Source organism: Lethenteron reissneri, chromosome 31 (genome assembly GCF_015708825.2).
Source record: "Lethenteron reissneri isolate LAM-NWPU_2019-01 chromosome 31, ASM1570882v1, whole genome shotgun sequence".
Classification (NCBI taxonomy): domain Eukaryota; kingdom Metazoa; phylum Chordata; class Hyperoartia; order Petromyzontiformes; family Petromyzontidae; genus Lethenteron; species Lethenteron reissneri.
The window spans coordinates 12616041-12631383 of NC_083809.1; the positions used below are offsets into that span (position 1 = coordinate 12616041).

General features: G+C 49.2%; 1 protein-coding gene across 3 annotated transcripts in view; it reads left to right on the forward strand.

Moving 5' to 3' along the window:
- The first annotated feature begins 2209 nt into the window (after nucleotides 1–2209).
- STAM (signal transducing adaptor molecule) overlaps nucleotides 2210–15343 on the forward strand; it is a 31030-nt gene continuing 17896 nt past the window's right edge. For all 3 annotated transcript variants that reach the window (XM_061563602.1, XM_061563603.1, XM_061563604.1), the window contains exons 1-7: nucleotides 2210–2270; nucleotides 5231–5315; nucleotides 8942–9017; nucleotides 9393–9488; nucleotides 10191–10337; nucleotides 11726–11816; nucleotides 12285–12507. In XM_061563602.1, coding sequence (XP_061419586.1) covers nucleotides 2231–2270; nucleotides 5231–5315; nucleotides 8942–9017; nucleotides 9393–9488; nucleotides 10191–10337; nucleotides 11726–11816; nucleotides 12285–12507 — 758 coding nt within the window. In that variant the 5' untranslated portion in view covers nucleotides 2210–2230. The remainder of the gene's footprint in view (nucleotides 2271–5230; nucleotides 5316–8941; nucleotides 9018–9392; nucleotides 9489–10190; nucleotides 10338–11725; nucleotides 11817–12284; nucleotides 12508–15343) is intronic.

Genomic DNA, 15343 nt, shown 5'->3' on the forward strand with positions numbered 1-15343 from the left:
ACTGCCCAACATTAAATTATATACTGTATTGCTATAAACCACATTGTAATATTACACTATGTATTATTTTACCCCCCTAATGTATATCACACTGCTGTATATTGACTATACAATTACGATACTATATATTTTGTACATTGTATTAAGCATATAAATGTTATACTATTTGTTATTATACACTGTACCATTGGCCGTCGTGTGAAAGATACTAAGAGGAAGCAACTAAATATGCCAATGGGTGCGTAGTGGTAGGAAACTTGCAGCGGAGCAAATAATCCATTCCCTGCGGAGAATACAATGCCAGTGAGTGGAACGCGGTCTGAAAGTCGCCGTAAACGTGAACACAATCAGTTAAGATCCGAAATGGTTTATTACATCCTTCCAATGATTGCTAAGCCGGAATCCATCTTCTCGGTTGAAATTGTCTCTGTGTTTGTATATGTGGATTGCCTCATGAACAAATCTCTCATGGTAGCCAGATGGCTTGCAGAGAACCTCTGTCTTGAAGAAGTCAATGTCATGTGAGCCCACTGAATTGTAACAGTGATCTGCCACGGCTGAGGTGTTTGTCCTACCGTGTTTCAAGTCTGCTTTATGTTCACGGATGCGGACCGAGACATGTCATTTGGTTTCTCCAATGTAACTGCTACCAGAGGAAACTTAGTTTGTAGACGCCAGGGTACTGTATGTCTGGAACGACATATTTTACAGATGGGACCAGATCACGGATTTTATGTACTGTGTTGAATCGGACCTGGATCTTGTGTTTAATCAGGATTTTGCTAACCCCGAGCTCTCAAACTCTGATGGTGCATTGTCTTTGAGTTGTGCGCCTTTTGGCGTCATCTGGTCCAACACCATGTGAGACGAGGCTCTAAGGAAAGCTGTCTCGGGTGTGGACCAATCAATTTAAAGGACAGTGCATACATTACCAGAGTTGTGTTTTTTGTTTGCATTCCGACTGCAGGTATTGTGGTCTATGCAAACATGACTCCTTGTAAAAAAAGGTGTCAGTTTTGTTGCCAGATAAAAGGGTAAAAAAACAATTATCAAGAGTTGCAGTAGTCAAGGTGAGTGAAGACGAGGGAGTGAACCGGGAGTTTAGCAGCAGAGAGCGAGATGAGGGGACGGATTTGCCAATGCTGAATCGGTGCCAGTGGCGAGTGCGGACAGTGGCAGAGATCCAGTTGTAGAGCGAGAGTTGAAGATGAGCCCGAGGTCGCGGGCAGAGGAGACAGGAGGAGTGAGGGGGAAGGGAATGAGTTGTAGGACAGGGTGGAGGGGAGAAGGAAATTAACGTACATGTATTTCAGTTTTGGTAGACTTGCTGGAGGTCGTCTGCGTGATATCCAGGAGTGGTCAGTGACTCAGTCTGAAATAACATCGAGCGAGTGGCCTTAGCACGTACACTGGGCAACGTTTCGTGGGCAACGGCCCTGATCTATCGCACGTACAATGGCCATCGTCCTGTGATTGTTATTGACCGGCGTCTTCAGCCGTTTGCTGTCTCTGTTGCTGGGCCCGCTCGGAGCCCTGCACTCTGGAACGCCACGCGAGGAATCGATTCCGGAATCGGCGCGCAGTTGATTAACGAAGTGGGATGAATCAGCGAGTTTAAAGGGGAGTAATGCAGTCCCGCGAGGAATGGAATCGAGAGGGAGAGAATCGAAACCGTGGGGGATGCCGCGCCCCCCTGATGCGACGCCACCCGTCGGGAATCGATTCGCGTGTTTAGTCTACCGGGTGGATCGTGATGGGAATCGATGCAAGTGTAACGTCCAGCAGTAGAGAATGTGCGAATCGAATCGTAAACCACGATGACATGGAGGATCGATTGAAGGAATAACAGAATCGATACACTAAACGACAAACTCTACAGTGGGCGGCAATCGATCGGGAATTCGGGAATCGATTTTGCGGGGGGGAAACAAAACCGAGGCTCACGCGAACGCGCTTCTCGAATCGGACGATTGGCTCACGCGCGCGGCCGGATCGTTACGATTTCAATGGGGAACCTGCACTCGCTTGGGAATCGACAGTGGAGTCGGGGCTTTGTTTCGCCATCGATTCGCGGATCGCGCCTGGAGACCCGGGGCTGGCGAGACAAGGAGGAGGAGGAGACGAGAGGGGAGACGACGACGACGAGGAGGAGGGGGAGACGTGGAGGAGAGAAGACGAGGTGACGAGGAGGGGTGACAAGGAGGGGGGGGGAGGAGGAGACGAGGAGAAGATGCCGCTGTTCACATCCAACCCGTTCGACGCGGACGTGGGTAAGAACAAGACGGGCCCTGAGCCTGGCTAGTGGAGGGGGTGGAGAGCAGCACAACACCACCACCACCTAACCCTAACCCACCACTACCCACCCATACGTGTACAGCAACAACAACCATCCCCATACGTGTACAGCAACAACAACACCAACAACCCCCATACGTGTACAGCAACAACAACCACCCCCATACGTGTACACTCACACTTCATAATCAGGGTGATTCCACTCGCACCACTGCAGTGGCGTTTGTAACAACGCCATCCACAACAACAGCCACGGCAATATTGATAACAGTCCTAGCACAATGCTGTGTTATGCACAGTGCGATAGTGTCAGCATGTGTCCGTGTCTCCCTGTCCTCTGGTCCCCTTGCCATGTTTCCGTGTCTCCGTTTCACGTCTCCCGTGTCCCCTTTGTCCCCGTTTGTCCGTGTCCCTGTGTCTCCTTGTTCCCGGCATCCCCTAGTATCCATGTCTTCGCTTCATGTCTCCCGTGTCCCCATGTCTCCTCGTCATGTTTCCGTGTCCCCGTGTGGTTGTCTCCACGTCTCTGTGTTTCTCCATTTCTCGGCGCCTTTCTGTGCTGGCAATTGTCTACGAGGGGCTGACCGTCTTGTGGATGGGATGAATCTTCCATATCGGCCCCACCATTCCCTTGGCTCCAGAACCCCCGACCCCCAGACTCGGAGACACCCGGACCTTGCTTAGGATACAGCAGCCACTGCATCACGCATGCGGTGACAGCCTCTGATGCACAGGGGCAGACCCACGTCACGGGGGTGTGGGGGGTGTGAGGGTCATGGGGGTGTAGGGGGTGTGAGGGTCTGGGGGGTGTGAGGGTCATGGGGGTGTGAGGGTCACGGGGGTGTGAGGGTCATGGAGGTGTAGGGGGTGTGAGGGTCTGGGGGGTGTGAGGGTCATGGCGGTGTAGGGGGTGTGAGGGTCACGGGGGTGTGGGGGGTGTGAGGGTCACGGGGGTGTGAGGGTCATGGGGGTGTAGGGGGTGTGAGGGTCTGGGGGGTGTGAGGATCATGGCGGTGTAGGGGGTGTGAGGGTCATGGGGGTGTGGGGGTGTGAGGGTCACGTGGGGTGTGAGGGTCTGGGGGGTGTGAGGATCATGGCGGTGTAGGGGGTGTGAGGGTCACGGGGGTGTGAGGGTCACGGTGGTGTGGGGGTTGTGGGGGGTGTGAGGGTCACGGGGGTGTGGGGGGTGTGAGGGTCATGCGGGTGTAGGGGGTGTGAGGGTCACGGGGGTGTGAGGGTCACGGGTAGCCCTCGGCAAGGTAAGGTAAAAGTTCAACGGATAAAAAAAACAAGACAAACTTTACCCTACCTTTTACCTTACCACAATACAATCGCTCTACCCTACCTTTTACCCTTTAGCAGGTAAGGTAAAAGGTAAAAAGCAACGAGCCTACCTTTAACCTACCTTTTACCCTTATCCCATACAAATTACCCGATTACAGTGAAATTACTGGGGTACAACACATGAAAAAGGTTTATAACGATAAATGTTAGGTAGAGCGCTTTATACATATAGAATACTCTCGAATCGGGCGTTGAGGCTATCGACGACACCGTCCTCCATAACCTCCTCATCCCAGTCGTCTTGGTTGATGGCGATCTCATCAACAACCTGATCAAGTTCGTCATTGCCATCGTCCTCGGACGAGCGACAGGCAATAAGATTCTGCGCCGCTCCGGCCCAGTTAGACGGAACCTTCAGGCAGCCGATGCTGATGTCCCGACCTCGCTGCCTGGGGCGAGCACGTTGTGCTTCTTGATGTGGGCTTTCCACCCCGACGCGTTCGTGTGGGTGGAAAACCACTTGCGGCAGTGCGTGCTGTACATTGGGATCACCCTCCATCCAATGGTGCGTGTGTTCCCACTGGAACGCATGCCACTGCCTCTTTCGATTGCTGTTCGCAGCAACCCCAAAAATGCCGTTGCTGGTATCATCGTCCTCTATTACCTCTATCTCAAGAACGTGGACCGTCTCCATCTGGTCCGACATCAATTATCGCAATTTATAATGGAGGCCACGGACTGCGCCATGGAGCTTTTTTCGGTAAACAAGCTACTGTATTTACCGGGTAATTATTCGCGCTACCTTTACCCTACCAGGTAATTCTTATGAGCTACCTTTACACTACCCTTTACCTTACCCCTTGGCATGTCGAAACCTTTACCTTTACCATTTTACCCGGTAAAAAATGTAATTTACCTTACCTTGCCGAGGCCTAGTTACGGGGGTGTAGGAGGTGTGAGGATCATGGGGGTGTGGGGGGTGTGAGGGTCATGGGGGTGTAGGGGGTGTAAGGGTCATGGGGGTGTAGGGGGCGTGAGGGTCACTGGGGTGTAAGGGGTGTGAGGGTCACGGGGGGTGTGAGGGTCACGGGGGTGTAGGGGGTGTGAGGGTCACGGGGGTGTAAGGGGTATGAGGATCATGGGGGTGTAGGGGGTGTGAGGGTCATGGGGGTGTAGGGGGTGTAAGGGTCATGGGGGTGTAGGGGGCGTGAGGGTCACTGGGGTGTAAGGGGTGTGAGGGTCACGGGGGGTGTGAGGGTCACGGGGCTGTGAGGATCACAGAAACACCCAGACCCATCAACACGCTCTTCCTGTGCCAACACGACCACCGCTTAGCCACTGGAACCCACGACACTCAGGGGGGACATGAGAGAACCCACGATACTCAGGGGGGGCATCAAAGGCCTAAGTTGTAGGCAACACAATCCATTGTTGTACTGTACAATCCTCCAATGTCTATGTTCCTCACTTTCACAAGCCTGTAATGACCAGCGTGGTGAAGTATGGTCAAATACAATCCACGATCCACGCGGTGTTGGAATGCCCTCATCCAGCAGGTGATTGGCACAATGGGCTGTGCATGTGTGTGTGTTGTCTCATTCATGGGTACCGTGTCTCACTGTGTGTGGGCTGCTGGTTCTGGCCTGTGCAGAAAAAGCGACCAGTGAACTGAATACAACGGAGGACTGGGCTCTGATTCTCGACGTCTGTGACAAGATTGGACATTCTCCGCAAGGGTGAGGGAGAACCGTGGCCCCTTGGGCTCCACATGAGGATTGGAACCGACATTCTACCGCCCACATCACTCACTGGTCAATGCAGTGATCTATGCAATGACAAATGTATTGTATCATTTTGCATCAAACTAGGAGCATACCTGAAAGAAAGGGTCGTTGCCTGTAACATCGCCAGTTCACTAGCATTGATTCAAGGTAAACCTGACTGCTGATGAAACTCTTTCGAAACCAGTCCAGAGTTTGCTTGCATTGAATGAATGCTGCCGAAATTATGCACTCCCAGAAGGCCGAGCGGCCGATGGGTTCTGTAACTAATACCTCTGATTTATATTGAGGGACAGAGATCTGAAGGAGCCATATCTTCTGGGCATGTGTGTTGTTCGACAAGGGCATATTGGCGGTGGCACATTGAGTGCCTCAGTGTGATCGTACTGTATCTGAGATGCGGATGTGAATCCATTTAAACACACGCGTACTTCTAACATTCTACTGTTTTCCAGTCCGTTCCACCACCCAGAGAACGTGCGCTAATTTTCTATAGAATTCCTCCAGAAGAAATGTAAATCGACCCAGAGGGGATCGCAGAGTAAAAACTTGGAGGGTGGAGAATAGATTGTGGTGTGAAAGCCCTGTAGATATAATCAGGGAGAGGAGGTTGCTATGGGTCAGGTTGGTTCGCAGGATGCGGGAGGGTATTTTGAGATGGGCATTAGTAGAGTGGCACCCAGAGTTATCTCCATATATATAAAATGCAAAGTTGTGATTATGTGTGTCTGTTCAAAATGTTTAGCGTGCTTTCCGACATGCAACAAACTTGAAATATGCCATATGGGTACTTTCCAGACTGTACATCATGCAAAAATGATAAAAATACACTTTTTGGGGGGGGGAGCTCAATAATGCATATATTTTTTGCACGGCAAGTGAGCTGTTACGTCAAATCTGTCGTGTGACTCGCGCATGTGGAAGCGTAACACAGTGTAGTGTAGTGGCTAGTGCGCTGCGCTACGAACCCGGCGACCCGAGTTCGATTCCTGCTCACGGCCACCACCGGTGACGATTATTTTAACCGGTCCTGGGTCTCCCCTAGGTCGACTCAGCCTCAAACGAGTAACTGGTGTGGTGTGTGAACATCGTGGCCGGGCATGGTGAATCCAAGTCCCGGGCGAAGCCGGGTAGTAAGGCTAGTCTATATATATATATAAAAGGGAAATTTGTGAATATGTGTATCTGTTCGAAATGTTTCGCATACTTCCCAACATGCAACAAACTTTAAATTTGGCATGTGGGTAGCTTCCAGACTTTACGCAATGCAAAACGTATAAAAATAGACTTTTGTATTTTGGAGGGGGGGGGGGGGGGTGCACAATAATGGATATATTTTGCATGGCAAGTGAACGGTGACATCACATCTGTGATGTCACCGTTCTGTGATGTCACCCGCATGCGGAAGTGTTACGCAGTGTGCCTGTTGACATCACGCATCCCCCCCCAACCCTCCGTGTAGGCCATGTATTAATCCAAGTCTCGGGCGAAGCCGGGTAGTAAAGCTAGTGTGACCTAAAGCCGGCCAGATGGTGGTGGTGAGGTTGCCGGGATGGTTGCTGGATGTCTGGGGAGTGGGGTGGGTGGGCAGAGCAGTGTGATCTTGCAGAAGTGGGCGATTGTGAACCATGATGGCATCTATGGCATATTCATCTGCAATGCCCTCTTTGCTTTGAGCTTCATTACCGAGTTCATACCACATATAATGTGTGCTGAGTGTGCTGATTCAGCTTAACACCAATGTCTGGGAGTGCATGCTGGTTTTGCACAGTGAAATAAATTTATAAAAGCGCTTGGACAAAGAATTGTGGCAGTTTCTGTGTAGCTGCTGCTTTTGTGGTGGTGGTGTCGCTACCATTCCCATACGTGCACTTGTTCCGTGGCATAACATTTCCAGAGGTACAGTGGAGATCATTGCTATGTAAACCTGTCATGTCAAACCTCTAATAATATCCATTTTAACTTGTATATAACCCTGTCATGCGTTTGCATCACCAAAAACTGTAGAACTGTTAACGGGTGAAGGAAGTCAGAACCTATGGCACAATTTCCAAAGTCTCCGTGGTCCTATGTTGGGATGTTGGTCAACCCCCTGAATGAGTGTTTATCAGAATCACAATCTTTACTTTAGACTGAAGGAATCTAATGAGCTATGAAACGCTCCTTTACAGATGTCCAGTAGGGGTGAGTAAGCAAGTTACATCAATAAACAATGCAAGAAGCAATATGAGAGTAAGAGAGAAAAGTCAAGCAAGTCACCAAAAGTAAATAATTACATATAAATAGAACATTCAGTTAAACTTAACTACAGTGATCCCTCGTTTATCGCGGTTAATGGGGACCCGGAACCCCTCGCGATAGGTGAAAATCCGCGAAGTAGGATTGGCCCCCCTAGGAATTTCCGTATATATGTGTGTGGGTACCAGAATGTTTAAAATATGTATATTTATACTTTATATATATATTTTACTTAAATCTATTTAATCATAAAACCTTAATATTATACATTTACTCACTCACATATATTTTACTTAAATCTATTTAATTATAAAACCTTAATATTATACATTCTCTCTCTCTCTCTCATACGATACGTATTATGGTGTTCTACACTCACCAGTTAATTTCGAACACAACACTAAGATACGCGAGACACAGTTGACAGCGTGAACGAGAGTGGCGAGATACAACAAGGGAAGAAGCTGGGAGAGGATGCGATGATGCGCAGCCAATCAGCTCACGGGATACTGTACATCCACTCGTGCTCTCATTTGTCGATCTCGCGCCGGGAACCAATCACGTGCCTTGTCTGAGTGCCCGTGGGTATGTACAAAGCCTCTGAGAGAGTTTCTCTCGTTGTCTGGCATCCTGGGAAACCGTTTTTCTCGCGCATCACGATGAAACAACGCTGCTTTCCGCAATACGGCTGCCGATATGGCGGTATTTTAGAATTTTTATTTTTCGATGAATATTTTTGAAAAATCCGCGATGCACTGAGGCCACGAAACTTGAACCACGAAGTGGCGAGGGATTACTGTACATACATTCCTGCAGATTTGTCAACACCAAATTCAAGATTTGGCACAGCAGAAAAACAACAACAATCCAATACCACACCAAGACATTGCACTTAAATTGTAACTATTGGTACATGGGTAAGGTTAACAGTTTTGAAACACAGTTTCAAATGTGTATGTATTTGGCACTAACCTTATACATGTTCTAAGGCTGTAAGATATTGTATGTGTGTGTGCGCTTGCTTTATAGGCACACACAGGGGAGCAGTAATGCAGCTGTTTGCGTGCTACGAACCCAGTGACCCGAGTTCGATTCCCGCTCACGGCCAACACCGGTGATGATTATCTGAACCAGTGCTGGGCCTCCCCTAGGTTGACTCATCCACAAATGAGTACCTGGTGCGGTGTGTAAATATTATCACTGGGGAGACAAAGGTGGCCGGGCGTGGTGTTGGCCACCCACCTCCTCATGTGCCATGCTGGCCTTTATAGCTGCTCCCTAACAGCATTTGCCCTCATAGTCTATTAAAGTCTATAGGAGGGGTTTTTGTCTTTGCTTTACAGGCCCAAAGACTGCCTCCGGGCGACCATGAAGAGAGTGAATAACAAGGTTCCTCACGTGGCCATGCAGGCGTTGACTGTGAGTACTCTCTGCCTGTGTCGTGTGAGGCTACCGTGTACACCGCCTGGAGGCGATGATATAGTGACACGTTCTCTGGGGCCTCTCTGCTTGGAATACCTGCAGAGTGTGATGCATGCATAGCGCTTAATGCATCATATTTTTCCCCTGCCCAGGTGAGTAAGTGACACAAGTGTGTGAAGTATGTCATGGGTTCCTGTGGCCCCACTGTGAGTGAGTGTGTGTGTTCCGTGGCAGGCTTCCGTGGCCCCACCATGAGTGTATGTGTGCCGTGATGGGTTCCCATAGCCCCACCGTGAGTATGTGTGTGCATATGCCGTGCCGTGCTCCCATGGCCCCACCGTAAGTGAGTGTGTGTGTGTTGCACCTCTGCAGCTCCTGGGGGCCTGTGTGTCCAACTGTGGGAAGATCTTTCACTTGGAAGTCTGTTCAAGGGAATTTGCAAATGAAGTAAACAACGTCCTTAACAAGGTGAGCACACTTATGTATGTGCATGTATGTTGAACTTCTTTCGCACCGTATATAGCCAAACATGTTTATCAGAGGTGCGATGTGAGTATGTATGTGCACATGTTGTAAACGTAAAATACAATAATCCCTGCGTGCTGTCACACAGCAACAGCTGACATCCAGACAGAACCATCACCATATAGATAACACCGACATGATGGCCCCCATGTGAATATACGCTGGGACGTGATGGTGTGGTGTGACGCGAAGTCGTGATGATGTATGTGATGGTGCACCGTGACAGTAGTTTGGTGATGTGGTTTGATGATGTGATGTATGATATGGTGGTGTGATGGTGTTGTGTTAATGTGATGTTGTGGCATGATTGATTCCCCTAATTTCAGAGAAACGCACCCCATTCAACTATAACAATTAAGTCATTTGCCATATTACTTTTCAAATCTGGCAAATTTGGACCATAACGCAATGTCTGACGGTTTACATGCACATACTGCAGTAATAACCAGAGCGGCCTGCCGGATTCGAACTGTGAATCTCGACCGGACTCCCTCTGGGCCAAGTCACCACCTGCTTCATGTTCCCCAAGCGAGGGACCGTGTCTGCGACTCGCCCATGAAGGCCGTCGACACGGCATGACGTTTGCGTCTGTTCTCAGTTGGTTTTTGTACTACTGAGTGCTTGGACCGGCGTGTGTATGCACAGGCTCACCCCAAGGTGGGTGAGAAGCTGAAAGCCCTGATGATGGAGTGGGCCGAGGAGTTCAAAAACGACCCACAGCTCAGCCTCATTGCCGCCATGATCAAGAACCTGAAGGATCAGGGCGTGGCCTTCCCTGCCCCTGGCTCACAGGTCCCACACGCGTCCCCCATGCACCCCACACGCACGGTCGCTGGCCAGTGGCGCGGAGCACAGAGAGCAGGGCGAGACTGAGTGGCGAGATGTTAACTCCCTCACCTGGTATATACAGAAGGTTGTGGGTTCGATCCCAACCCTTGGCGCCTGCTGTATATTTGGAGTTTGCATGATCTCCTCGTGGTCGCGTGGATTTTTCTCCATGTCTGGTTTTTCCCTCCACATTTAGAAACATAAATTTACAATATTTGGCTGCGGTGAAGTGAGATACGGGGACACAGGGTGTGACTAGAGACGAGGCACAGAGTAGACGCTCGTGGAGAGGAAATCCAAAGAGCCGATTCCACGCTACATTGGGATTTTATTGATTAGGCGAACAGTACAGAGACAATGCAAGTTTCAGAGCATTTATAGCTCAGGTTGAGCAGCTATTCTCTGGTCTGACGCTGGTGAGACTAGGCAATCGAGAAGGCTGTCTCTGGTGTAGGCCAATCAGTTTCAAAGACAATGTATGTCTTATCAGAGCATGTTTGTTTGCATCTTCACCACAAGTACGTGTGGTCAATGCAGACTTGATGCTTTGCAAAAAGGTATAATCTATTTGGTGTTTGAAAATCTTAACACCTCCTGTTTTGATTTGAAGCTATCGGGACAGCAGGAATCCATACTCTCTGGTAAAGTCACATAGATAGAAAAAATAAAAGAGGAGAGTATACCTCCTGTTTTATTGCCAGAAAAGGGGAAACCCTATTCTTATTTTTCATACTTTGATATTGGCAAAAAAGGTCCCATGATATTATTATATTATATTTGTAACACTTGTTGGCACAGAAAAGCCTCACGGAGTCTCAAGACTTTTTTAAGAGGGTCCAGCCACAGCCTATTTTTCGTCACGGAATCTTTTAACGTTGACTATGAAACAGACGGCGCCGCGTAGCATTATACTCCCATTACCCACTATAGTATTAACCAGGACAGCCTCCTGGATATGAATTATGAACCCCTGCAGCAAGTAGCGAGCGTGCTACTACTGGGCCATGCCAGTAGCCTGTGTGTCTGCGTGATCCATGTGGTCGCGTCTGCATGTCCCGTGTGGTGGCCGTGCCCGTGTGTCCAGGTCACCCGTGTGGTGGCCATGCCCATGTGTCTGCAAGACCCATGTAGTGGCCGTGCCCGTGTATCCAGGTCAACCGTGTGGTGGCCATGCCCGTCTGTCTGTGTGACCCATGCGGTGCCGTGTGTCCAGGTGACCCGTGTGGTTGCCGTGCTAGTGTGTCCACGTGACCTGTGTGGTCACAGTGCCCACATGTATATGTGGTCGCCATGCCCGTCCCCTTACGTCCATGTGATCCGTGTGGTGGCCGTGCCCGTTTGCTGTGCTCCAGGCTGCGGAGCAGGCGAAGGCGAGTCCGGCGCTGGTGCCTAAGGATCCCGGCACCGTCACGGCCAAGCAGGAGGAAGACGACCTCGCCAAGGGTGAGTACGGGCGACTGGGGCCTCTCTCCCGTCCGACACTCCTGAGGTCACCACTCGCTTGGCTCTGAGCGCGATGATCGCCGCTGCCGGCTTATCAACTTCTCCGTTGTATCCGGGTGTTGTTGGTCACAGCTCTGTCAGTGGAATGGATTTGAGAGTATTTAATTTAACCAGGAGAGATCTCAAAAGATGAGGATAGTCTCATAATAGATTGGTGTGTGAGCGTTTAACAATGCTGTTGTAGCTGATGTTGTTGTAGATGCTGCTGCTGCTGTTATAGCTGCTGCTCCTGTAGTTGCTGCCAATGTAATTTTTGCTGCTGTAACTGTGGTTGCTGTTCTAGCTGATGCTGTTCTAACTGATGCTACTGTTGTAGCCAATGCAGCTTGTTGCTATAGCTGCTACGAGTGTCACATCAGTAGCAGCAGCAGCCACGGCTCAAACAATGTCCACGCTCTGCGCCCGCAGCCATCGAGCTGTCGTTGAAGGAAACCACGGGGTTGGCAGTGGGGACCCCCGTGAGTGCGGGGGCCTCGCTGTACCCCACGGCGACGGCACTGGGTGGCGCCGCGCTGGCCCGCAGCGCCGCTGGCGATGCGCGCAAGGTGCGTGCCATGTACGACTTCGAGGCGGCGGAGGACAACGAGCTGACGTTCCGCGCCGGCGACGTCATCTCCGTGCTGGATGACAGGTGACTGCCTACAACACCTACAACAATGAGCATTCAACGATCGTGTTGTATTTAGTTTGTCGGGCCAGCTGGCCAGGATTGGGCAAAAAAAGTAGCCCACTTTTCACCCACGCAATTGGAAAGCACACAGACTAAGTCTTTCTGACATAACAATAAAACTAACAATAGCATATTTAAGAATCACAGTTAAGAGACAAACTACATATACACTATTAAAGGCACTTTTACAGTGACCACTGCAGTAACTATATTCTTGGGTCTTTCGGTAAAGTCACGTAGATAGGTTCAAAGAAAATAACAAAAAATAACAAAAGACTACGACGCTTCGATCACAACACAAGTGGTCGTCTTCAGGAAAAGGGGGGTTAGCTTCCAAGGCAAATTGTTTATAAGGGTTTAAAATGGGCATAGCCCAAATGTCAGCAGCCAATGATAATGTAAGTGGTGGGCAGCCAACCCAACGGTGGTTGGTTTTCCACCAATCAAAGGGCTGCCAGGTGAAAATTAGCATGTTAAAGAGAGATTAGCATGTTAATGGGAGAGCGCAGCAACCAAGGGGTCGGCGCACAAAGTGACTGTGAAAGCGCAAGTTTGAAATGGGCGTAAAGCACAACCAACATCGGAAGGTGGTCGGATGGGAACAATATAGCCAATTATAACTTAAATTGGTTGATAACGTCCTTCCAATTTTTGCTCAGTTTGTACCCATCTTCTTGGTTGAAATTGTGTCTGTGTCTATATATATGGATGGTTTCATGAACGAATCTTTGTTGATAGCCAGTGGGCTTGCAAAGTACCTTCGTCTTAAAGAAATCAATTTGATCAAACAGACACAATTTCAACTGATAAGATTGGTACAAACTGAGCAATCATTGGAAGGACGTTATCAACCAGTTTAAGTCATATTTGGCTAGGCTATGATGTTCCCATCCTACCACCTTCCGATGATAGTTGTGCTTTTCAAACTTGCGCTTTCACAGTCACTTCGCGCGCCGACCCCCTTAGTTGCGGCGCTGCGATATCCCATTAACATGCTAATCTTTCTTTAACATGCTAATTTTCACCTGGCAGCCCTTTAATTGGTGGAAAACCAACCACCGTCGGGTTGGCTGTCCACCACTTACATTATCATTGGCTGCTGACATTTGGGCTACGCCCACTTCAAACCCTAAACACGTTCCTTCGGAGTGGGCAGGTAGGAACTTGGTTGGACAGCGCATTTGTGCACGACAGACAGACAAATAATCCCTGCTGGGCAGTGTGGAAGCTGTTGTTCCTACCTGTATAAGTGTAGTGTATCGTGTATAGTGTAGTGTGTAGGTTAAACGTTGAGTTTTATAAGGGCACCACGGGGTGATCAGCCCCTCCCCACCCAGCTGCACCCCTCCCACCCCCCACCCAGCCTCACCCTCCCCACCCAGCCCCTCCCCACCCAGCCCCTCCCTCCCCACCCAGCCCCTCCTCACCCTCCCCTCTCCACCCAGCCCCACCCCTCCCACTCCCAACTGAAGAACCTTAAGGCTGGGAATGTTGAAAGAAACACGAGGCAAAAAGATCTGCTTTTTTCTTTTCAAGGCTTCCATTTATGAATGGAGCCACCCTCCCCCAGTTCAATTTTGTGAATTAAACATGGCCCGTCTCCTCATTGGCCCGAGTCGCGGCGGTGCCAACCCTAACCCACCAACCCTAACCCACCGCTCCCATTGGTCGGCGCTTCCGAGCCAATGGGAGGGCTCTGGTAGGGCGGGGCCATGCACGACAGACAGACAAATAATACCTGGTGGGCAGTGTGGAACTGTAGTTCCTACCTGTATAAACAGTTTGCCTTGGAAGCTAACCCCCCTTTTCCTGAAGATGACCGCTTGTGTTGCGATCGAAACATCGTAGTTTATTGTGAATTTTTATTTTCTTTGAACCTATCTATGTGACTTTACCAAAAGATCCAAGAATATGAATCCCTGCAGTCACGAAAGCTTTAAATCAAGACTGCAGTAACTACTACATCTTAACATCTGCATTATTGCCGGAAAGTGTAAAGCCTGTTATATATTTTTTACAATAATGAATACGGCGCCTACCGCAGTAACCATTGTAGTATCCACAATATAAAAAGAAAAAGTGTTTTTCTCAACTTGGAGCTCCGTAAGAATCCCTACACCTCAAGCAAGGTCTTTGTCACCTGTATTTGCTGCTGATGCTGGCCGAGTCTCGCAATGAATAAATGCACCTCAATCGACATCATCCGATAGTGAATGCTCTTTCTCTGCTTTGTCGCTGGTGACATCAGTTCAGTTATTAGGTATAGCCCTGTGAGCCATTCGGCTCTTGAATCGGGTGCAACCACAACAAACAAAAACATGAACAAGAAACATCTTAAAGTGACTACGCGCAACAGAAAAATCCTGGAAAAAACAGCAAAGTCTTCCAGAAAAAGCACCGTATATCAACGATGCGTGCAAAAATCCCAGTGGGATGCAAGTCAAACAATAACAACCATACAACAATTTAGATTAAAGTTATCAGTCTAACTCTGTACTACAACAATCAAATATGGCTAAACCAAAACGTTTTCGAAATCACCAAAATAAAGCCATGAAAGCAACTGAGACAGTGATCATAGGAACTGTGACCGAATTTTCACAATGAACGACATAAACAACATGTACTACCAAACCCTGCAGCCATAGCTGGCTGCATGAGTCACTCCACAACAGCAGGAGCATCAGTCGGAGTATCAAAAAATTTCAATGTATCTTTAAAGATCAGCACACTATAGTCAAAACTCAAGATCATACTTTGCAGCGGTCATCCGGAGCGATACATTTGATTTCAGGCC